The following is a 24,805-nucleotide window of genomic DNA, read 5'->3' as shown; positions in this document are numbered from 1 at the left end:
TGGAAGTCCCTGTCCCACTAGCGCTAATTGCCAAGCACAGTGTCACAGAGGGACACTTGCAGGCTATGTGTGACTAACTGAAAAATAGGGGGAGAGGAGACCGCAGTCGGTTAGCAGCCAGAAAGGTGACAGGAACCGACCGAAAAAATATGGCATAGTACTCACCGAACGTCGAATTAAGCCAACGTGGAGGGAGACCCGTGCAGGGAACCGTGTTTGTGAAGTAAAAATGTAAATCTTTTATGAAGAAAAAAGTGTTAGGATTTCTCACAGAGGTCCAAGGGAGACCCTGTGGACGCAGGGATCATAGCATGCTGAGCATGCTCAGTGCACTCAGTGTGCCAGTGTCAGTCAAAGCTTTTTAGAAACGTAACAGAAAGTTCTCCGTCATAGGGCTCCATTACCGATGTCACCCATATGTGAGGACTAGCATCCTGCTTGTCCTGGGATAATCAAATTTGCAGATGATACAAATTGTTCAAAGTAGTTAAATCACAAGCAGATTGCGATAAATTGCAGGAAGACCTTGTGAGGCTGGAAAATTGGGCAACAAAATGGCAGATGAAATTTAATGTGGACAAGTGCAAGGTGATGCATATAGGGAAAAATAACCCATGCTATAGTTACACAATGTTAGGTTCCATATTAGGTGCTACTACCCAAGAAAGAGATCTAGGCATCATAGTGGATAACACATTGAAATAGTTGGTTCAATGTGCTGCAGCAGTCAAAAAAAGCAAACAATGTTGGGAATTATTAGAAAGGGAATGGTGAATAAAACAGAAAATGTCATAATGCCTCTGTATCGCTCCATGGTGAGACCACACCTTGAGTACTGTGTACAGTTCTGGTCGCCACATCTCAAAAAAGATATAGTTGCGATGGAGAAGGTACAGAGAAGGGTGACCAAAATGATAAGGGGAATGGAACAGCTCCCCTATGAGGAAAGACTAAAGAGGTTAGAACTTTTCAGCTTGGAGAAGAGACGGCTGAGGGGGGATATGATAGAAGTGTTTAAAATCATGAGAGGTCTAGAACGGGTAGATGTGAATCGGTTATTTACTCTTTCGGATAATAGAAAGACTAGGGGGCACTCCATGAAGACAGCATGGGGCACATTTAAAACTAATCGGAGAAAGTTCTTTTTCACTCAACGCACAATTAAACACTGTAATTTGTTGCCAGAAGATGTGATTAGTGCAGTTAGTATAGCTGTGTTTAAAAAAGGATTGGATAAGTTCTTGGAGGAGAAGTCCATTATCTGCTATTAATTAAGTTGACTTAGATAATAACCACTGCTATTACTAGCAACAACCGTTGCTAGTAATAGCGGTGGTTATTATCTAAGTCAATGAAATAGACAGTTTTTGGGTACTTGCCAGGTTCTTATGGCCTGGATTGGCCACTGTTGGAAACAGGATGCTGGGCTTGATGGACCCTTGGTCTGACCCAGTATGGCATGTTCTTATGTTCTTAAGAATTCAGGTCAGGGTCACGTGATGTGGTGAGCGAGACCGGTCGCACCGTTTCTCGCTCCGGGCGGCACATCTCCTACCCGCCACCATCCGCCAGATAGAGACCTACTAAGCTATTTAAACTTGATTATTCTTGAACCGCCTATGTCGATAACCTCATTTATGTCAAAATCGCCCTCCGTGATGCCTCCGAAATTAGCGAAAAAGGACAAAGAAAAATCTCGCGGCCCGGACCCCAAAATGGCGGTCGCTTCCCCTGAAGCAGGGATTGGAAGAAAGGAGCAGCAGGGGCTGGCGGTGCACCCGATGACGGCGGAGATCAAGGAGGCCGTGAGTGCAGTGTTAGACACAAAATTGGAGGGGATATCGGCGCAACTTTCCTCCTTGCAAGAGGCCCTGCGGGACTATGCTCCGCGTATTGCCCAGATAGAAGACAGAACCTCTTCTTTAGAAGATGGCGTCACCGCTTTACAAGGGAAGGTGTTAACATTGGAAAACACGGTGAAAGCACAAGAGGACAAATTAGAGGACCTTGAAAACAGGGCTAGACGGGCCAATATACGTTTTATTGGCATCCCTGAGTCTCTTGAGGATCACCTCCTTCGGCCCGCGCTTTTAAAATGGCTGCCAGAGGTGCTGGAGCTCTCCGAATTACAAGATACCCTGGAGATCGAACGGATTCATCGCATCGGGGCACGGAGGGAGGGGATGACTCGCCCTCGCACGGTGATTGCTAAAATTTTAAACTTTCACCACAAACACCTGATCTTACAAGCGGCAAGGAAGCACCCAGCGCTGAGCTTTCAGGGGGCTGCGATTCGTTTGGCTCCAGATTACTCGGTCAAGGTGGCGGCTATGCGGCGCGCTTACGGGCCGATATGTAGTAAGCTAATTGACCTGAATATGCGGTTTTCGGTCCAATTCCCAGTGAAATTGAGGATTAACCATGGAGGAACATGGACGGCCTATGAATCGGCTGAAGAGGCGAAAAAGTTTCTGGACTCGCTTAATAAGTAGCATATCTTGATGTGATGCTATGTTTTCTTTTTCTCTGTGGCTAGCAGTATACCAGCTCCTTAGGGTGGCGGGTGGGAGCGCTGTGCTTCCTGATCACGCACACGACTCTGACCTCCTTGTGGGACCTGATGTGTCCTGTTCTTTTGAGGGGTTTCCTATGGGGTAATGGGGAAAGGGTGGGGAGGGGGAATCTACTGGTACTGATTCTGTTTTTTGCTTTGGGTGGCCTTGTTGCTCTGTACTACTCCTTGGGGCTAGGCTGCGCCCTGCGGGCCCGTGAGTTGACTATGCAGTTGTTTTGGCAGGAGGGCGGGTTAGGCTGGGAGCCTGCTCTCTACAAGTATCTTTTCCCCTGTATTAGTCCATCTTACTTTCAATGGGATCCCGGTTAGATGGGGAACAAATACCGCTTAATTTCTTGGAATGTTAACGGGCTCGGCTCCCCAATCAAGAGGAAAAAGGTTTTTCAACATTTACAGCGTTTGCACGTAAATATTGCATGCCTCCAGGAAACTCACCAGGGCCCCGTGGAGAGTGCAAAGCTTTGTAGGGAATGGGCTATAGCACGTCATTATTCCGCAGCTAAAGGAAAGAAGGGAGGTGTAGCGATACTAATCCACAAAAACACTCTCTTTTCCATTTCGCATGAAATTAAGGATGAAGAGGGTAGATATATTATTCTTATAGGCAGGCTGGTGGGACAGCTTGTTACCATATGTAATTTATACGCACCTAACAAACCTGATAGTGCTTTTGTTAATCAGCTTACTACTGTCCTGTTAACTAACATGCAGGGGATCTCTTTCTTGCTGGGGATTTTAACAGTGTATTGGACCCAACTTTGGATAAGTCGCAGCTGCCAGTCCGGCATAGGTTGGCAGATGAACCAGGGGTCTCCACTTACTGTAAGTCTCTGGGGCTGTTGGATGTCTGGCGGGTGCTGCACCCTGAAATGCGGGAATATACTCACGTGTCTAAGGCCCACAATACACTCTCCCGGATTGATTATATTCTCATCCCGGCACCTCTCTTTGCCCGGGTGGAAGGGGCGGAGATAGGGGATATAGTGGTGGCCGACCATGCCCCCCATCTGGGTGGAATTTTGGCTTTCTGGGCCTCGGCAGAGTCAGAGAATATGGCGATTCCCGGGAAATTTAACAGCGGATAAGACGTTTCATCAGTTCCTGCGGCAAAAATGGGAGGACTATACAACAAACAACAGCCAACACCTGGGGGACCCTCTTTTGTTTTGGGAAACGAGTAAGGTGGTCCTGAGAGGGGAAATCATTGCTTACTCCATAGCACACAGGAAAAAGCTCAATGCCGACATTCTGGAATTAGAATCACAGCTGTCGCGAGCTAAACAAGATTTAGCTGAGTACCCAACTACCCCCCATAAGGAGGCCTATAAGGCGTGCTTGACGGCGTTAAATGCGCACCTACATTTAAGAGCCCAACGGTCCCTAAAGACCTTGGAACATAATTTTTTTCGTTATGGGGACAAATCTGGGAAGTTATTGGCGCGCTTGGTGGCTATTAAACGGAAAAAGACTTTTATCGGGTGTCTGAAGTCCCCGCTGGGGTCTCCAGCCACGTCCAGTCCCGAGATTTGTGAAATCCTTCGCCAGTTCTATGAGGGCCTTTATAGAGAGGACAGGCCAGGGGGGAGGTTGGAAGAGGCAGCTTTCTTTCAGGGATTAAAGTTACCCCAGGTGCCCTTAGACTAGCAGGCCCTCCTCAGTAGGCCTATCATGGAGGGGGAGCTTCGGGCCGTCATTCATACTAGTAAGCTTCATAAATCCCCAGGGCCGGACGGCCTCACGGCCGAATATTATAAGATCTTAACCCCTTGCTTACTAGGGCCTCTGACAGCCTTCTTTAATGGTGCCCGAGAGAATGGGGGTTTCCCGGCGCATTTCACGGATGCCCATATTGTGGTGTTACCCAAACCGGGGAAAGACCCTTGTCAGGCGGCGTCTTATCGCCCTATCTCCCTTTTAAATTGCGACCTTAAGCTTTATGCTAGGATCCTTGCGGGGCGCATGACCTCCCTGTTACAGGAAATTATATCCCCTTATCAAGCAGGGTTTGTGAAAGGCAGAAACGCGGGTGCTCATGTCTTACGGTTAATCTCGGCGATAGAACGGGCCCATGCCTCTCATATTGAAGCTTTAGCCGTAGGATTCGACTCAGAAAAAGCATTTGATCGAGTATCCTGGGACTATATGTTCTCTGTGTTGCACCGTTTTGGGTTTCCAGTACCTTTTATTGATGCTATTTCTCTTCTGTATCAGTCTCCTGTTTCATATATCAGGGCTAATGATGTAACCTCTCAAGCGATCCCACTGCAGAGGGGAGTCCGTCAGGGTTGCCCTCTGTCCCCTATTTTGTACATCCTGATTTTGGACCCCTTATTACGGAAAATTGCTGAAGCTCCAGGTATCAGAGGGCTCGTCTACAAGCAGAGCCAATTTAAAGTAGCTGCCTTTGCAGATGATATGCTGGTTTTTTTAACTGATCCAGTGGCATCATTGCCACAGGTATTACAGCTTCAATCTGACTTTGGGCAGTTTGCCGGGCTAAAGATCAATATTGAAAAATCTGAGGCCCTGGATGTCTTGGGATCGTTGCACGCTTCCTGGCCGGGGTGTTTCCCTCTGCGGTGGGTCCAAACTGCTCTCAAGTACTTGGGGGTTTATATACCAGCCAAGCCATATCAACTGTATGACTTAAATATAGGCCCTTTAAAACAAAAACTGCTTACTCGCCTGGACAGTTGGCGTGGACTGCCTCTCTCCCTCTCGGGGAAAATACTGCTATTGAAAATGATGGAAATTTCAAAATGGCTCTATCTCTTCAGTATGCTCCCTGTGTGGCTTAAAAGAAGGATATCCTGGACGTTCGTAAGAGCCTCCGCCGCTTTTTGTGGAATGGTAAGCGAGCGCGTATTCCAGGCGGGAAGGAGGTCTCCAATGCCCAGACCTGGAAAGATATAACCAAGCGAGTTTACTTCAACATGTGCGGGACTGGATACTGGATACAAACTTTCATTCCCCACTGGACTTGTATAAAGACTGGCTGGCCCCGTATGCTCCTGGGGCTGTCTTACATATGGACAGCCGGGATTTGCCGGATTATATTGCACGGAGTGTGATTATTAAGCCGCTACGTTTGCAGTGGCGGGCTCTCTGTAAACAGCTCAAGCAAGATGCGCGTTCCACGGCATATCTGCCCATACGAGGATACCCACGATTTGTGCCGGGCATGTCTCAACCCCTTTTTAAAACATGGGCGAGTTTGGGCCTCAGATGCATGTGGCAGGTCCTTGGGGCGGATGCTGGCACGTCTCAACTTTTAAGCTTCCAAGAGTTGCGGGACCGTCATCAGCTTCCTAAGGAGGGTTTCTATGGCTACCTGCAACTAAGGCATTTCCTCCTGCATGACTTGCAGCTTCAACCTAACTTTTCTCAGTATGCTGTATTGGGCAAGCTGCTGGCTGGAGAAGATGGCAAACGCCACACTTGCTCTCAATATTATGCCGCTATGCAGGACCTTGTTGAGCACCAGGGCTTGTTGGCCGTTACCGCAAAATGGAATTTCTTTCTCCCAAATGCAATCTCGGTGGCGGACGTGAGAGCGTGCTTTCTAAAAATTCCGACCACAGTTGAAAATGTGCCCTTGAGGGAAAAGCTGTTCAGATTTCTGCATCAAGCCTATTACTCTCAAACCCAAGCCTTCCACATGGGGCTGGTTGCCGGCAGTCAGTGCATACATTGTGGTGATCCTTCTCCAAACTTTTATCATGGTTTCTGGACCTGCCCAGCGGTGCAGACGCTTTGGGTTTTTCTACAACATCTCGTGGCCCAGTTGTGGGGCTGGACTCCGCCCATGGATCCTGGGCAGTGGCTCATTGGAGTGCCTGAACGTCCAAGGGGTGCGTTGACAAAATGCCAGCAAAATTATTGGACAAGTTCATTCTCATTGCAAAAACTGCGATTTTGGCACAGTGGACGGAGCACAGACCTCAGTATATACCTGTGTGGAAAAAGAAGACGACATGGCTTCTGCATATGGAATTGCTGACTGCCAGGCAAATATCTGTTTCCAAGTTTGCCTCTACTAAGCAACTTTGGGCTGCCTACATTTCTAGGCTTCCAGAGGGCGAGAGAGATCTATTGCCTCGCTAACTCCGGGGTGAACTCTGAGCTGGCTCCGTTGGGATGGGAAGTGGGTGCCTCGCCTAGATAGACATAGGACACTGCGGTAACTAACAGTACCTAGGGCGATGTTTTTTGTGGTTGTGCCACTTATGTATTTTTCTTCTGTATTTTTCTTCTGTGTTGTCCCCATTTGCAGTTTAACAGTCATTCTTCCACTGTCGGTACCAGTAGAAACAGGTGGAAGGGAGGAGGGGAGGGGGGGGTGGGAGGGCAAGGTTTTGAGGTTTTGACTTTTGAGTTTGAGTTCTAGTGGAAAATATAAAAATGAGAGAGGGGGGTTTTTCACTAATGTCATACAAACAGGTGATAGCGTGGTTCCTCCGCATGTGGGACTCCTGGTTTCACCGGGTGAAGTTCCCTGCCTCGATATGTCCCTTCTCTGTTAAAGTACATTGCATGTTCCTGGTTGTTATGCATTCTGAGCTTTCTGTTCTTTCGAGCCATGTTTTTCTGTTTACTGGTTTGGCATTTTTGGCTGTTACGAGTCATACTGTATAACCCTGCTCCTCATATTAATAAAAATGATTTACACAAAAAAGAATTCAGGTCAAATGTAAATAACAACTCTTAGCAGACTTGCATGTCAATATTCCTTTTAGTGAAATATAATTACTAAGTACAGGAAATACTTCCACTAGTATTATATCTGAAGCAAGATAGAAATACAAAAACAGTTGATGCTTACCCTATGCTCCAGTGCTGACTGGGTCTGTTGTCGTAATAGGGCCTTCAATGGTCCCCCATCCTTTCCAGCACTCCCACTGCCCATTCCTAAAGAATATCAGCATATAAATAACATCCAATATAATATACAATATATGCTTATTACATAAAATGTCCTGAGAGATGTTTCTGTGTATGTTTATAACTAATGCAAAGAAATGTAATATTACTTAACTGATAAAAGGGCAGCTTAATAGGTGATGCAAGCAGAGCAAGTCACAGTTTCTGGATGCCAAACACTAACCTCGTTTCATTAAAAAAGTTAACTAATTCTTTGCAAAAGAAAATCCAGATTTGAACTATGTAAGTGGTGTCAACGATTATCTTTTTCTGCCTGACAAAGTGTATTATTATAATGACTGAAGGGGTGATCATGCGAACAACAGATATATTTGAATGCGAGTCAAAGGTGAAAATATCTCCATAAGGCAGAGTTGCTTCTCTGTAACAGGTGTTCTCCTAGGAAGGTTTCTAGAAACTTTGACTTGCACACTGAGCATGCCCAGCATGCCACTATCCACACATCCATGCAGGATCCCTCTTCAGTCTCATATCATAGAATAATGAAAAAATAAAACAACAAACATAGGAGAAACTCAACTCCACAGGGTGGCGGGCTGGTTTCTTGAGGACTAACATCCTGCAAACTGGAGGACCTCCAGTATCTTATGTCTGACATTCTCCTCCATAACAAGCTGGAACAGAATGGTTCAGCCATGGCCTGCATGAAACCAGCAAAGGTTAAGTCCTCAGGTGAGGACCAGAGACACTCCTCCAGAGGAGACGAGTCTGAGGGCAGGTCACCTAAGGATTGTAAGAGGCGTCATCATCACTAAGATCACTTGGAGATGCCCGTGGAGGGGGGGGCCTTCACACCCAGGAAGAACCCGGAGCCCGACTGGACAACACTAGCTGTGGAACAGAGGGCCTTGATGCCTTGATGTCCCTTCTAGCTTCTAAGGCTCCCTCCTCCTCAGAGGACTCCACAATAGGGATAGAATCGGGGGAGAAGGCAACTGTGGCCGCTGGGGCATCGATGACACCTTGGCCACTGGCATTGGCTGCATGAGGAGAACATCAAGCAGAATGTCGAGGCACTCCAGCTGTGCTGCCAACATCGAGGGTGCAGGCTCCAGTGGTGGTGGAGGCACCAGCAGGGCCAGTGGCTCAATGCCCTGCAGGGCTTGAACAACCACCAACTGCACCCTGCATTCAAGCTCCTCCTCAAAGGCCACAGACAGTGCATCCTGAGGTGGAGGAGGCATAACGAGAACCATCTCGGGTGGGATTGGAATCAATGGTGAACACCTCTGATCCCCAGCCTTGATGCCCTCCTTACCACAGGGGTGCTTCAGGGGCATCAAAGCAGAAGCCAGTACCAACCTAAGCCCAGCATCATGTGAAAATGGAGACCGGTGGCGATGTTTCCAGGACTTTCCACGATGCTTGGCCCGGTCTTTCCCCAACCCCAAGGACAAAGGAGATGAGCCAGAAGTTCTTGAGCAAGAGGAGACTGATGAAAATCGATCTCTGGCATCTCTCTCTACCGGAGGCCCTGGAGGAGGCGGTGGACACCAAGGGATCAGTGTCCATCAGTTCCCACTCACCCCTTCCATGTCGATGTCTTTTTGCGGATGACACTAAGATCTGCAACAGAGTGGACACGCCGGAAGGAGTGGAGAGAATGAGACAGGATTTAAGGAAACTGGAAGAGTGGTCGAAGATATGGCAGCTGAGATTCAATGCCAAGAAGTGCAAAGTCATGCATATGGTGAGTGGAAATCCGAATGAACTATATTCGATGGGGGGGGGAAAGGCTGATGTGCACGGAGCAGGAGAGAGACCTTGGGGTGATAGTGTCTAATGATATGAAGTCTGCGAAACAATGCGACAAGGCGATAGCAAAAGCCAGAAGAATGCTGGGATGCATAGAGAGAGGAATATTGAGTAAGAAAAGGGAAGTGATTATCCCCTTGTACAGGTCCTTGGTGGGGCCTCACCTGGAGTACTGTGTTCAGTTCTGGAGACCGTATCTACAAAGAGACAAGGACAAGATGGAAGCGGTACAGAGAAGGGCGACCAGGAAGGTGGAGGGTCTTCATAGGATGACATACGAGGAGAGATTGAAGAATCTAAATATGTACTCCCTGGAGGAAAGGAGGAGCAGGGGTGATATGATTCAGAGTTTCAGATACTTGAAAAACTTTAATGATCCAAAGACAACGACAAACCTTTTCCGTCAGAAAAAAATCAGCAGAACCAGAGGTCACGAGCTGAGGCTCCAGGGAGGAAGACTAAGAACCAATGTCAGGAAGTATTTCTTCATGGAAAGGGTGGTGGATGCCTGGAATGCCCTTCCGGAGGAAGTGGTGAAGTCTAAAACTGTGAACGACTTCAAAGGGGCGTGGGATAAACACTGTGGATCCATCAAGTCTAGAGGGCGTGAATAAAGTGGAGGCATTCAAACACTGCACGGAGCGGCAGTAGCCACAGCGGCATTCAAACACTGCATGGAGCGGCAGTAGCCACAGCAGCATTCAAACACTGCACGAAGCGGCAGTAGCCACAGAGGCATTCACGGAGCGGGATGCCAGTGGCCAGTAGTTGGTGTTCCACCTTCATGGAGCGGAAGGATGGAGGGCTGCTATTTCCAAAAAAAAAAATAAAACAAAACAAAAAAATAAAAACAGGGGTGGGTAAGAGTATGGGGCAAGGGGGTGGCCTGCTTGTTACAGCGGTCGCTACCCCTAATTGAGCTGGATGCAGATACAGAGCTGATCTCTAAATTGGGTGCAGGGGAATTAGGGTTGGAGGGTACTGGAAGCCAATAGTAACAGGTGGGAGAGAGAAAAAGGGAAAAAAAAATGGATAAAGTGCATAGCTTGCTGGGCAGACTTGATGGGCCGTTTGGTCTTCTTCTGCCGTCATTTCTGTTTCTATGTTTCTATAATGTTCCTGATGCTGGTGTCAAGGGTTCAGACTTCCTGGACCCGAACATGTTCTCCACTTTGTTCAGGCGGGTGCTCTGGCCCTTTGCGGTCATCTGGTCGCAGAAACAACAGCTCCGAACATCGTGCAACACCCCCAGGCAAAGGATACACACTTCGTACGGATTCGTGAGGGACACAGTCCGAGTGCACTGGGACCATCGATGAAAACCCGACGCTATGATGAAAAATGGCTGGCAAACAGTCTATGACTGATGGACACCAAGGTATGGCATTACCGGGAATCGAGCACACAGAAGGCAAAAACTTAGCTGCCTGCTAACTAAAGCTGGGAGGAATGGAGAGGGACCCAGCACAGGGAAAAAAAAAGGTTTTCCGAAGGAGAAAAGAGCACAAGCTCCACAACAACGAGATGACGGCTCCATGGAAAAGAAGAAACTGAAGAGGGACCCTGCATGGACACGTGGATAGTGGCATGCTGGGCATACTCAGTGTGCCAGTCAAAATTTCTAGAAACTCTGACACAAGTTTTCCGTGCTGGGCTCCATCGGATGATGTCACTCATGTTTGAGGACTACAATCTTGCTTGTCCTAGGAGAAACTGACAATTTAAAAAGAATATTTGTCAAATAATTAAAAGTAATAAGTTTAACTGTTGATGTTTTTTAAACAAAGAACTTTCATATTATTCTCTCAAGAATTTTAAAGCACTAGGAAAATTCTCAACCATGCTTTAGATTAGAAAACACACCACAATCATATTTTTGCAAAATGTTATCCCCTAAAGTATATGTCTATTGTGAGAGGTGGAGAAATGTTTCCCAAAGTTAATTTCTTAACCTAAAACTTTATAAATAGGATATGTACATGACCTTCATAGTAAATTAAGTACTCTGAATGTGTTATATGGTTACAGAATAAGGTAATTTTCTCTACCAGAAAGTTACTATAATTTGCAGATCTCTCATCAATCATTTTAAGACATTCTACTGAATTCTATTGAATAAGGCAGCTTATTCACAGCATCTCATAACTTTTATCTTGCTAAGAAAAGAAGGAAACAACTTTTTGTGATCATCATAAGAAATAGTTACAACTGAGGAATATGAGTTGTCCTGTTACATTTCATGAATCATTTTCTAATGGTTCACTAAGACTCCTGTAATGCTATTTCAGTAACTTGGGATCATGGACACAAAGTAATTATCCTCAAAGCTGAATTTAAGGAAGTAGAGAGTCTTGTAAAGGATATCTTGCTTCTCATCTTACTATTTACAACTCCTGCTCCATAACAGAATATTAATAAATTGGATAGTTATATGTATCACTATGGACAGCTGAAAGTTATGCCAATAAAAATGTTTTAGCTGCTCTTGGATAAGGAAACAATTGATATTAGCATCTGTATAGTCCCAGTATATATTTTGGAAATTTTTTAGTAATTTTGAACTATTAGTATCTGTTTTGGATTAAAATGAAAAATATGTTTGAAAGGACTATACAATACTAAACAACATGAACTTAAGACATCTGTACACAATACAAATGGAAAACAAAGCACAAAACAATTTTAAAATAAAGCCATCTGCAGGTATGACAATCAGCAATATATATTGAAACCCAGATGTAGCAATGATGGGACGAAACAAAAGGGACACAAGTTGAAACTATGGCAGCGGGCATCGATGGCCTGCAGGCACCAAGGCGAGAATCGACCACAAAAGGAAACTTACCTGAAACGCGAAAACCCTGACTAGGGGCACCATGGGGAGGCATAGAGACCCAGCGATGGACCAACGGAAAAACTGAAAAAACGCGAAGAGCAAAATGTTTTCCACAAGGCAAAAAACAGCCAATGTGAGCTCAACCACACTGCAAGGCATACAGCTCTGCAGAAAAGAAGAGACTGAAGAGGGACCCTCGCATGCTTAGCATGCTCAGTGTGTCTAGTCAAAGTTCTAGAAACTTTGACATAAGTTTTCTGCATCAGGGCTCCATCTGATGCCACCCATGTGTGAGGACTACCATCCTGTTTGTCGCCTCATGTAGGACCATATATCTCATCTCATATGGCTTATGGTTTAGATCTAAAATACCGCAACTGGAGCTGGTACTACACTCAACAGTATAAGTGTACACACGACAAATGCAGAAAAGTATTTGTTGGTCAGCTAAATATATTTATTGTGTTATTCAAATATGGCAACTCCACATATATATCAATAATGTTAGCTGACCAACAAAGACTTTTCTGCACTTTTATGGTTTAGAACTGCAATATTTTTTGGAAGCCTCTCTCTTGACCACTTCCATCCCAGTCTATGTGCTTTGGAAGTAAGGCCTGCAGGACTGGACACATATTCTAGGTGAGGTATCAACAATGATCTGTAAAGAAGCATTAATGATGCCTTTTTTTTCTACTGACATGTCTTTCCCTATGTACTCTAGCATCCTTCTGACTTTTTCCACCACGTTAACATACTGTTTCGCTATCTTGAAATCATCAGACAGAATCACTTCAACGTCTCTTTCCTGGCTGCTGTACATCAATATCTCACTCTCCAAGGTATACCACTCCTTCCCCCAAAAAATACATGATTTTGCATTTTTTGCCTTGAATCTTAATTGCCAACATTTAATTACTCTTCTAGCTTTATTAAATTGCTTCTCATTTTATAAAAGAGAATCAAAGCAAAAAAGTACAGACTCATGCTGTTAGGATGCAGAAATCAAGGGAACAGTGTACATCATAGGGAGTAAAATACTGATATGAATCAATCAGTAAAAAAACAAACCTCAAAAAGATCATGTCTGATAAATTCAGGTTAGCAAAATAGTGTGGTAAAGCAGTGGTCAGATCCAGAAAGATGCTAGGCTGCAAAGGGAGAGACATGGTCAGTAGAAAAAGAGTCAATAATACCTCTGTACAGGTCAATGTTGAGACCTCATCTAGAATATTGTGTCCAGTTCTGGAGGTCAAACTTCCTAAGGGATATAAACAGGGCAGAAGTAGTCAAGAGAAAGGCAACCAAAATGGTATGGAGTCTATACCAAAAGTTCAAACCAGATGAAAGTTAAGGACCTAAATTTGTACACCTTAGAGAGGAAATTAGAAACCAGGGGGATAAGATAGGGACTTTTTTTAAATATCTGAAATGTATAAATATACAAGAAGCAAACCTTTTTCAGAATAAAGACTGTTATAGAACAAATGGTCAAAGTAAAGGGGTAGCAGACTCACAAGCAACATTCATAAATATTTCTTCACAGGAAGGATCGTGGATAAATGGAATGACCGCCCAATGGAGATGATGAAGAAAAACACAGAAACACAATTTAAGACGGCATGAAATTAGTATGGAAAAGCAGGATGAAGTATGCTGAAGCTCAGTGTCATATTTTGTCTCTATTTTCGAATGGATTAAGAGGATTTTCTTAGATAATCAGTACATTTTTCTCCTACATACAGGCTCGCACATTTCAATCAGCAGTTATAAGCAATTATTTCATAACCCAGATAAGTAGATTCATTTTTATTCAAAAAGCTATCAATAAAAGGAATTATCTTTATAGTGAAAAACTGTTTAGGTTTAAATATTTATCACCTGAAACCAAGATGGCTGCCGTCTAGAGTGCACGCTTAGAAGCTCTCTCTGGGATTACTATAATTTTTCTTAAAATTCACTAAAATGCCGCATACAAAATGAAAGGCAAGGCTAAGAGAAGCCTCAACATCTTCTCCGTTACCTGATCTTCGCCAGCAACGGATTGAGCCATTCTTCACGTCTCCACTATAGTCTACACCGGAGAGAGGGGCTGCTTTGGAACCTGGCGGGGAGTGAACGCCGGCTCCTTTGACCAAAGAAATATCTTTGAGTCCCGGTGCACAGACGATCTCCCAGTTGCCATCAACAGCATTTGAATTTCAGCCAATGGATCTATCAGCGCCCTGGAAAAATGATCCAGGTGGTGAAGGGAAATCTGCTGCCCTGAGAAGAGATGCCATTTTGACGCCGTCTTCGGAGAATTCTCTTTCACGAGACTCCACAGGTCCCTTGGATATTATCCAAACTCCGGAGGCTGTGATGAGGAATGGGAACCCCATGGAAGAAGGAGAATGTGACTCCAAAGTACTTTTGATCCTACAATCACCCTTGACCCGACCACCAGTAATAACCTTGGATTCAATAATGAACACTTTGACTTCATTGGAAAAAGCTATTATTTCCTTTGTGAAAGATTCCAATATTAAGTCATTGATAATGGAATCTCAAATTACATCTTTAGATTCTAAAGTGACAGAAATGGATTCAAAATTATCTTCAGTTGAAGCAATACAGAATAAATTGGTACAGTCGGATATTGTTTATTCTAAAAAGTTGGAAAACATCGAAAACTCGTTAAGAATTCAGAATTTAAGGGTCCTAAATTTGCCCTATTTGCAATTAATCCCACCTTGGGATTTGTTTAATAATTACCTTACACAGATCCTTACATTCCCTAAAGAAGCTGTTCCAGCAGTAATAGATTTATTTATCTTCCTTCATCTTTACAAACAACTTCTGGTAATCAAATGTTTCTTTAAATGTCTCAGATATTTTAAAACTCTCACAAGAAACATCAATACAGACAAGAAAGACATTACTAGTAACTTTTACATTTCCATCAGAAAGAAATTCAGCTTTAAAAATGTTTCTTTTGGAACCAGGCATAGTTATTTCATGGACAGAAAATCTGGGTTTATCCAGACCTAACAAGGACTACTCAAGAAAGACGCAAGAAAAATTTTTATTAAAGAAACCAGAAGCAGGGGGCTCAAGATGGCGGCCTAGGCAGACGCATAAGTGTTGAGCTCAGTTACTTGCAACTTTTTTCAGCAAATATGCCAGTTAAACAAAAAGGCAAACTTCGTATTTACCCTTCTGATGTGGAGCTTATGGCCACTCAATGGCTGATAACATCCTATGCGTCTGCTAAGGTATTTGAATCGGGTGGTGCGAACTCCGCTGAGGTTGCCATCGAGGAAGTAATGGTGTCTCCTGGAGAAGTCACCTTGAGCCCCCCCGGTACCTCGAAAGCCCGAAATTGCAACACCTCCAGACTGCCCGATGGCAGCGGAGTCGCTGGCCCATGACGTGGCCGAGACGAGCTCAACAGAAGGAGGTCAGAGGGCGGAAGACGCTGAAGCGCTGAATCAAGACTCTGTGATCCCCGGATCAACTAGAGTAGAAAATATGATCTTCGTAACCCCCGTATCTACCCTGATTCGGGAAGAGGACAGAGTTATTGAGAGGAGCGACTTCCAAAACCAGAGAGGGATGTTCAACTGGCCGGAATATCGCCAGTGTTGAAAACGGGTGAGTTACTTGTAAGACCCCGTTTTCAAACGCCTACTAAGCCAAATACAATAACTTTAGAAGCAATATGGGACATAATGGCAGCGTTGGTGAAATCGACTGGGAACTTTCAGGATAATTTGGAGAGCGCAGAGCAGAAACTGGTAATCTGTGAAAATCAACTGGAAGAAATAAAGCCAAGGTTGGGAACAGTTGAGGTTGAGATGAAGAAAAACCAAGAATGTAATGTGAAGATGATAAAGGATATTAAAACTGTATCAAGGAGACTGGAGTACTTGGAAAACTTTTCCAGACATTTAAATCTAAGATTCCTAAATTTCCCTAAAATGGTTGGCGAGCTCCCGTTTATTACACTTAAGAAGTATTTTGTTGAAATTTTGAAGTTTCAACAGGGAGAAATCCCCCTTGTTAATAAATTGTATTATCTTCCTGTGTTTAACAGGAATAGAAATTTACCGCAAATAGATATAAACAAAGGGAACTTGACCAATTTTTTTATAAGATTCCGCTATGGAATATTATGAGACTGCCACTTTAATGGTATCCTTAATATCTGGAAAAGATCTGACAGAGATTATGAAAAGTTATTTTAGAAATATAGAAGTTCAGTTTCAGGGGGCACAAATATGAGTATTCCCAGATTATGCTCCTGTTACTCAAAATAGGAGACGTGAGTTTCTTACAATGAGAGCTCAAGTACTTGCATTGAGTTTTTCTTATGTCTTAAAATATCCATGCAAATGCATTGTAAAATCTACAAAAGATATGTTTGCTTTTCATTATCCTGAGCAGTTAAAATCTTTCTTAAACGCAAGGAGGGTGATAATCCCCTCCAATGTATAATTCGAGGATGATAAATGGATAAATACCTTTATCTACGTTAAGCTTTAATACATGCAAGAATGTTTCCTTATATTCTTCCTTTAATTCAGCCCCTACACCAAGGTTTCTTTTAGGTGAAATGCAATATGTAAAGTTTAAGATGGGAGAAATTGTTTCTTGTTTCTTATTTCTTAGTTTGATTGAAATTTGATGTTAACATATTGTATTTCCTTTTTCTTTAAGTAAGTATTGGCTTGCTGTGAAGTTTGAAAATTATAAAAAGAAAATTAAAAAAAAAAAAGAAACCAGAAGCTGTATCACGAGGTGCTAGATTTTATCTGTGGTATCCGTGCAAATGTTTACTTAGTTATCAAAGTTCTAAATGGAGAAATTACTTACCTGATAATTTTGTTTTCCTTAGTGTAGACAGATGGACTCGGGACGGACTCGAGACGGATCAGATTTCAATCTGACGTCAGCCCTAGTACATATACTCCTGCAGGAAGTGCAGAACTTCAGTATTCGCCTCAAAAAGCATTGTGGATATATGCATGACTGAATAATTTGAATAACTTGATTAACTTTATAACTTGGATAACTTAATTAATTTGAGCCGGTTGAACTGGCTATAGCTGGAGAACGCCAGTGCCCTCAACCGAGAAACGTCGACACCTGGTAGGATGGGTGCCCTAGATGAAGGAAAGCATGGCTTACCAGTGAATCACTCACTCCCGGGGATATCCCTGGAGAATTCCATGAGTAACGGCAGCCGTGGGTGGGATGCTGAGTCCATCTGTCTTCACTAAGGAAAACAAAATTAACAGGTAAGTAATTTCTCCATTTCTAGCGTGTAGCAGATGGACTCAGGACCAATGGGATGTATAAAAGCTACTCCCGAACCGGGTGGAAGGCTGCCCATGACCTATTTAGTACTGCCCTTGCAAATGCTGTGTCCTCCCGAGACTGAACATCCAGGTGGTAAAACCTGGAGAAGGTGTGAATGGAGGACCATGTCGCTGCCCGGCAGATCTCGGCGGGTGACAGCATCTTGGTTTCCGCCCAGGACACTGCCTGGGCTCTAGTGGAATGAGCCTTGACTTGTAAAGGTGGAGGCTTGCCTGCTTCTATGTAGGCCGCCTTGATGACTTCTTTGATCCAGCGGGCTATGGCCACTCACTAGGTAGCTTCCCCTTGCTTCTTCCCGCTGTGAAGGTCGAATAGATGGTCAATCTTTGGTACGGATTCCGACCTTTCCAGGTATCGGACTAGGAGCCTGCAGACGCTGAGATGGCGTAGACTTCGAGCCTCTTCCGAATTCTTACGCTTCTCTGGCAATGTTAGCGAGATGGTTTGGTTGAGATGGAAGTGAGACACCACTTTGGGGAGGAACGACGGAACTGTGCGTAACTGGATGGTTCCCAGGGTGAGTTTGAGGAACGGCTCTCGGCAGGACAGTGCTTGTAGCTCGGATATACGAAAAGCCGAACAGACTGCCAGCAGGAAGGCTGTCTTCAGTGTTAACAGTCGGAGAGACAGGCCACGGAGAGGTCTGAAGGAGGTTCCTGCTAGGAAATCTAGAACCAGGTTGAGGTTCCAAAGAGGCACTGGCCACTTCAGGGGTGGTCGGATCTGCTTGACTCCTTTCAGAAAGTGGGAGACATCCGGGTGAAAAGCTATGCTGCCGCTCTCGCTCTTGGTTCTGTAGCATGACAATGCAGCCACCTGTACCTTGATGGAGTTGAGAGACAATCCCTTCTGTAGGCCGTTCTGCAGGAATTCCAAAATCGCAGGAATTTTGACTGAGCGTGGTATGATGTCGCGGTCCTCGCACCAGGATTCGAATACTCTCCAAATCCTTATGTATGTTAGGGATGTGGGGAACTTGCGTGCTTGGAGTAAGGTGTCAATTACTGCCCCCGAGTATCCGCTCTTTCATAAGCGAGTCCTCTCAATGGCCAGACTGTAAGAGAGAATCAAGCTGGATCCTCGTGGAGGATCGGTCCCTGCTGGAGCAGGTCTCTGTGTGGAGGTAGCGGAAGGGTGCTCCCTGTCAGCAGTCTTCGCATGTTTTCGTACCACGGTCTTCTTGGCCAGTCCAGGGCCACTAAAAGTACTGGTCCCCTGTGGTGTTCTATCTTGTGGATGATTGCGCCCAATAGGGGCCACGGTGGGAAGGCGTATAACAGAGTCTCCTGTGGCCAGGTCTGTACCAGGGTATCGATTCCCTGGGACTGGGGTTCCCACCTGCGGCTGAAGAAACTGGGTACTTGGGCGTTGGACCAGTTTGCCATGAGGTCCATGGTTGGTGTTCCCCAACGGTTTACTATCAATTGGAATGCTGTGGTCGATAGCCTCCATTCTCCTGGATCTAGACTTTCTCTGCTGAGGTAGTCCGCAGCGACATTGTCTTTCCCAGCGATGTGGACGGCCGAGATCTCTTGAAGATTCACTTCCGCCCATGACATTAGGAGGTCTATTTCCAGAGACACCTGTTGGCTTCTGGTTCCTCCTTGACGGTTGATGTAGGCCACTGTTGTGGCGTTGTCTGACATTACTCTGACCACTTTGTCTCGGAGTCTGTGACCAAACCTTAGGCAGGCTAGTCTGACTGCCCGGGCTTCTAGGCGATTGATGTTCCATCCCGACTCTTCTTCATTCCATTGCCCTTGGGCGGTTAGCTCCTGGCAGTGCGCTCCCCATCCTTGTAGGCTGCCATCCGTGGTGAGTAGGATCCAGGTTGGTGAGGATAGTCTCGTTCCCTGGCTGAGATGGGCTTCTTGTAGCCACCATCCTAGTTGGGCCCGAATTCTGTCAAGGAGCTGAAACGTACGGTGTAGTTCTGGGACAGTGGATTCCATCGTGATAGTAGTGAGCAGTGTAAGGGTCTCATGTGAGCTCGTGCCCATGGCACTACTTCCAGTGTGGATGCCATGAGGCAGAGGACTTGTAGGTAATCCCATGCTGTGGGGCGAAGTTCGCTCAACAGGTTTCGTAACTGGGTCATCAGTTTTGATCTCCTTGTCTGTGTCAGGATGACCTTGTCTTGTTTGGTGTCAAACTGAACTCCCAAGTATTCTAGAGATTGGGAGGGCTGCAGGCAGCTCTTGTTTGTGTTGACCACCCACCTGAGGCTCTCCAGTAGAGTTTTGACTCTGTTGGTTGCCTGGTGGCTTTCCTCTGGGGATTTCGCCCTAATCATCCAATCGTCTGGATAAGGGTGTACGCGGATTCCTTCCTTCCTCAGTGTTGCTGCCACCACCACTATGATCTTGGTGAACGTCCGGGGTACAGTGGCTAACCCAAAAGGTAGTGCCCGGAACTGGTAGTGATGGTCCAGGATCGAGAAGCGTAGAAAATGCTGATGCTCTTGATGGATCGGAATGTGTAGGTAGGCTTCTGACAGATCCAGGGATGTAAGGAACTCTCCCGGTTGTATCGCCCTTATTACCAAGCGTAGGGTTTCCATGCGGAAGCAAGGAATCTTCAGGTGACGGTTGACTGCCTTGAGGTCCAGGATGGGTCTGAAAGTTCCTTCCTTCTTGGGAACAATAAAATAGATGGAATAATGTCCAGTATTTATTTGTTGTAGAGGCACTGGTGTTATAGCCTCTAAGGCTAGCAATCTGGTCAGTGTAGCTTCCACTGTCATCCTCTTGGAAGGGTTGTGGCAGGGAGATTCCACAAACTTGTCCGGAGGGAAGTGGTGGAAATCCAGGTAATATCCCTTTCGAATGATGGATAGGACCCACTTGTCCAAAGTTATCTCGACTCATCTTTGGTAGAATAGGGCAAGTCTGCCTACTATGGCTTCTTCCTTTGGACAGATCGGCTGATTTTCATTGTGGGGTTCGGCTGGGGCCTGAGCCCAAGCTGGCTCTCCTTTTGTTGTGTTTGTTCCAAAAGGACTGGCTGCGGCCTGCAGGGCGGGCCGCTTGATATGTGCTTCTATATGGGTTGAAGCGCTGTGATCCTCTGCCCCTGGAGGTTCGGGGAATGGATCACTGGTTTCTCTTATTCCTGTCCTCCGGTAGCCACAGCAGTGGGGACTCGCCCCATTTGTTGGCTAGTTTCTCTAGTTTGCTTCCGAACAGGAGTGTTCCCTTGAAAGGCATCCTTGTGAATCTCGTTTTGGAGAATGCGTCGGCCGACCAGTTTCGGAGCCAGATTTGTCTTCTGGCTGCCACGGTGGATGACACTCCTCTAGCTGCGGTGCATACCAGATCAGAAGCGGCGTCCGCGAGGAATGATACTGCTGGTTCCAGGGCCTCCCCAGGAGTGTTGTTCCTGGTCTGTGCTAAGCAGGCGCGTATCACCACAGCACAGCGGGCTGCGATCTGTAAAGACATAGCAGAGACATCAAAGGACTGTTTGAGTATAGATTCCAGACATCTGTCTTGTGCATCCTTGAGTGCTGCTCCTCCCCCTCCACCAGGACAGTAGTGCACTTCGAGACTGCGCAGACCATGGCATCCATTTTCAGACATGCCAGGAGTTCTTTGGCAGCTGGGTCCAGAGGGTACATGGCTGCCAGAGCCCGGCTCCCTTTGAACGTAGTTTCTGGGGCATCCCATTCCAGGTCAATTATTTGCTGGATGGCTTGCAATAGTGGGAAATGGCGGAAGGTCTGACGGAGTCCCTCTAGTTGGGTTCGTCTTAGGTTCCCCCGAGGCACTTGTGCCCAGGATAGCAAGCTCTTTTAAGCTATGTGTGACCAGGTCTGGAAGCTTGTCCTTGGTGAAGAAGCGCCTCATGGTTCGGTGGGGCTCTGTCCCCGGAGGGAGGTCCCCTTCCTCTTGGGGCTCTGAATCCTCATCTGAGTTGCCTGTGTCCCCGAAGGTGGAGATTCTGGGCGGTGGGATCACTTCCCTGGGCATAGAGGATCCCGGGATGTTGAGGTCCTCTGGTGGAGCCTGTGGCCATATTATAGGAAGCCCCGGTTGCATGTGAATGAAGGTATGCAGACCTTTGAAGAATTCCACCCAGGAGAGAGATGCCAGGTCTAGACTTAGGGGCCCTGTGTCCCTGGGAAACCCCGTTTGAGGGGGGTTCCTGCTGTGCAATGCTACTGCTAGAGAGGCTAGAACCTGGTACCGGCTGTGGAGAGCCATGAGTTGGATCCCCTAGGGTCTCTTCACACTGTATACACAGGGATGTGGCCTCCTCATGCTGTGCAGCTCTAATGTGGCATGCTGGGCAAAGGTCCTGAGCCTTGAGTTTCTTTTCCAGTGGTGCCATGGCTAGTGTGCGTAAGATACAGTTGTGCACTCTGGTGCGTCGAAGTTGTACGCTTAGGTTTGGTGCACGCTCAGGGAGATATGCGTGCTGTTATGCACACAGATTGAAGTTATGCGCTTGGCACAGTAAGCATGTGGCTATGCGTGTTGCTTGTGTGCACGGTACTTGGGCGCAGAACATTGTGCACACGGCTCGCCTCTGTATGCACTGATCGGAACGGAAGACAGGGCGGCGAACAGATCAAAATGGTGACGGCGATCATGCGGACAATATGGCGACCACCTCGGAGGGTCTCTACGTAGGAGGACCCTCGGATCTGACCGGGGTCTAGCTCTGCTAGGGCAGATCAACCCGGTGGCACTGGTGCCTGCTGGCGACCTGTGCGATTCCTCGAGCTTCGGAGACTGGAGACTTTTAAATAGATTTCTACCTTACCTTGTCTCGGCGCTTCCCGGTCTCGTTCCGGGCAGTCTCTGGCTGTGGGGGGGAGAGGGAAAATACCTTCACCGCCACGCTCGAAGTTGCACCCGCTGCCTTCTCAGCCTCACCCGATGTTGGGGGCTAGGTCCTCGCCGAGGGTCGACCGCCGGTCCAAGGCTTACCTCCGAAGGATCGCGGAAATCACCTCGGGAATTCTCAACTGGGGAAGGGACCCAATGGGTGTCACCGCAGGAGAGCGGTAGAGGTAAGATTTCTTATTTTGGTTTACTTTGGTAAAATTACTCTAACGCTGTGTGAGCGTGCATAGAGTCCCTAAGTGCTATGGAGACAGAAAATACTGAAGAGCTGCACTTCCTGCAGGGGTATATGTACTAGGGCTGACGTCAGATTGAAATCTAATCCATCTCCAACTACTATCAGGAGTATACTATACCCATTGGTCCTGAGTCCATCTGCTACACGCTAGGAAATATTTGTTTTTTGAACCTTCTCAGATAACGAGCGTTCTTGGATTCACACTCCTAATATTGTCTTCCATGGGTTTCTCGGCAATTTAAATTTAATGTAGTGGATATCTAGAAAGCAATTATTTTGCAATATTTCTTCTGATTTCGCTCTATATATTCCCCCCTCGTTATGCTTGTTCAATTATAATGCTATTCTTGTACAATTTTGTTAAATTATGTTCATATTGTTTGCTGTACAATTTTTGTTAAATTATGTTCATATTGTTTTCTGTAATTTCCAACTGTTGGTTCGCTGTAAACCGAAGCGATATGTACTTGTACATGATCTTCGGTATAAAAAAGTATTTAAATAAATAAATAAAATAAATAAATATAATCCTTGGTCTCCCCCTTTTTCTTATTATAATAGAGATACTATTATTTTTGTTTAAATTTTGCTTAATATATGTGATTGGTAATCCATATTGTATAGTATCTCTTTTCTGGAACAAGTCATACTTGTGTTTATTTGAAAAAGCAGTGAAAAAAAAATTATTAAAAAAATGTTTGTCACCTTAAACAAGTATAAATTGTTTAACTAATAAATACATATATGGTTAATGAATGTTACATAGACAGTTTAATAAATTTTTTAAAATAATTTTAATTCTGACTGAAACTTCTTCAGTCACACAATAAATGCCCCAAAATACTTTTACTCCAGAACCTCCAAACTTGTGCAACACACATCAAAATATACAAAGGTAACTGGTATCATCAATCATCAATCACAATGTGGAACCACATGAACAAATCACCAATTATGTTATCTCTATATCTGTAGGACCTCTAGACTACGTGAGTTTGTTAAGCATACAGACTCATTTTTGTAGTATACAGGTCCAAATTGCTTTTATTAATCAGGAGGTCAATTTTTAGAATTTTTTTAGTTTTTGTTTTTCTTAAAATATTTATAGACCCAAACCGTCGTTGGTCAATGCATACATCTCACAAATGATTGCATCATTTCTTGAAACGGAGCCAAACTCTCTAAATATAGGCCACTTTATAACACTTAAAATGCTTTACTATTGTAGATGTCCCAATACGGGACATTGTATAGATGAGTACACCTTTGGAACATCTACAATAGTAAAGCATTTTAAGTGTTATAAAGAGGCCTATATTTAGAGAGTTTGGCTCAGTTTCAAGAAATGATGCAATTTGCGCGATGTATGCATTGACCAACGACGGTTTGGGTCTATAAATATTTTAAGAAAAACAAAAACTGATTTGTTCATGTGGTTCCACAGTGTGATTGATGATTGATGATACCAGTTACCTTTGTATATTTTGAAACTTCTTCAGTACATGAGAAACTTTACTTATACACACTGTTTACAGGTAACTAGTGCAATTACAACTCAAGAGGAAATGTGCAACACCTAGGGAATAAAGAGAGAAATCTCTACAAGGTTTACCAAACAGCAAATATGGTTCAAGGTGAAAAGTTGCATGAAGATGTGGTAACAGGCCCAAGTAAATTCGAGGGGGTACATATTGAAAAGCCATTTAGACGGATCATGGGAAAATTATCCATCTAAATGGCATAGCCACATTTTTAAAATGCTTACCCAGCTAAATTCTAGCCGGATAATGAATTATCTGGCTAGAATTTAGCCAGGTAAGTCGGGGGCATTACTGGGGCAGGAGTTAGGCGCTCTGGGGAGGAGCTGAGTTAGCCGGTTAAGTTAACTGGCTATCTTCGATATTTTTACACCACTGAATATCCCAGTTAAGTTAGCCAGATATGGGTATCCGGCTAACTTAACTAGCCACTTAGCAGCTGAATATTTACCCCTATGTGTCTTAAGGTGCATTAAACAGATTCTTCCTTTCACTCAGAAGAAATTTTTTTTTTAATTTGATTTGCATCCCGCTTTTCAGGTGCTTCAAAGTGGGATTCATTCAGACACTGTAGGTATTTTCCATATAGTAAAAGAACTTAAATAAATAAATGTTTCCACTGGGTTCAAAATCTAAGTTGGTACGTGAGGGAAAGGAGAGTGAAATGACTTGCCCAAGGTCAGATGAAGCATAATTTTTTTTTTTTTTTTTTTT

General features: G+C 45.0%; 1 protein-coding gene across 1 annotated transcript in view; it reads right to left on the bottom strand.

Annotated features, from left to right (window-relative positions):
- The window catches only part of C2CD5 (C2 calcium dependent domain containing 5), a 1,535,590-nt gene that overhangs the window by 1,061,026 nt on the left and 449,759 nt on the right, over positions 1–24,805 (bottom strand). Inside the window, 1 exon segment of the mRNA XM_029600113.1 lies at positions 7,398–7,483. Within this exon segment, the coding sequence (XP_029455973.1) occupies positions 7,398–7,483 (86 nt within the window).

The sequence above is a fragment of the Rhinatrema bivittatum genome, chromosome 4 (assembly GCF_901001135.1).
Source record: "Rhinatrema bivittatum chromosome 4, aRhiBiv1.1, whole genome shotgun sequence".
Classification (NCBI taxonomy): Eukaryota; Metazoa; Chordata; class Amphibia; order Gymnophiona; family Rhinatrematidae; genus Rhinatrema; species Rhinatrema bivittatum.
Note: the sequence above shows the minus strand (reverse complement) of the source record. Positions and strands in the feature narration are given on the sequence as shown.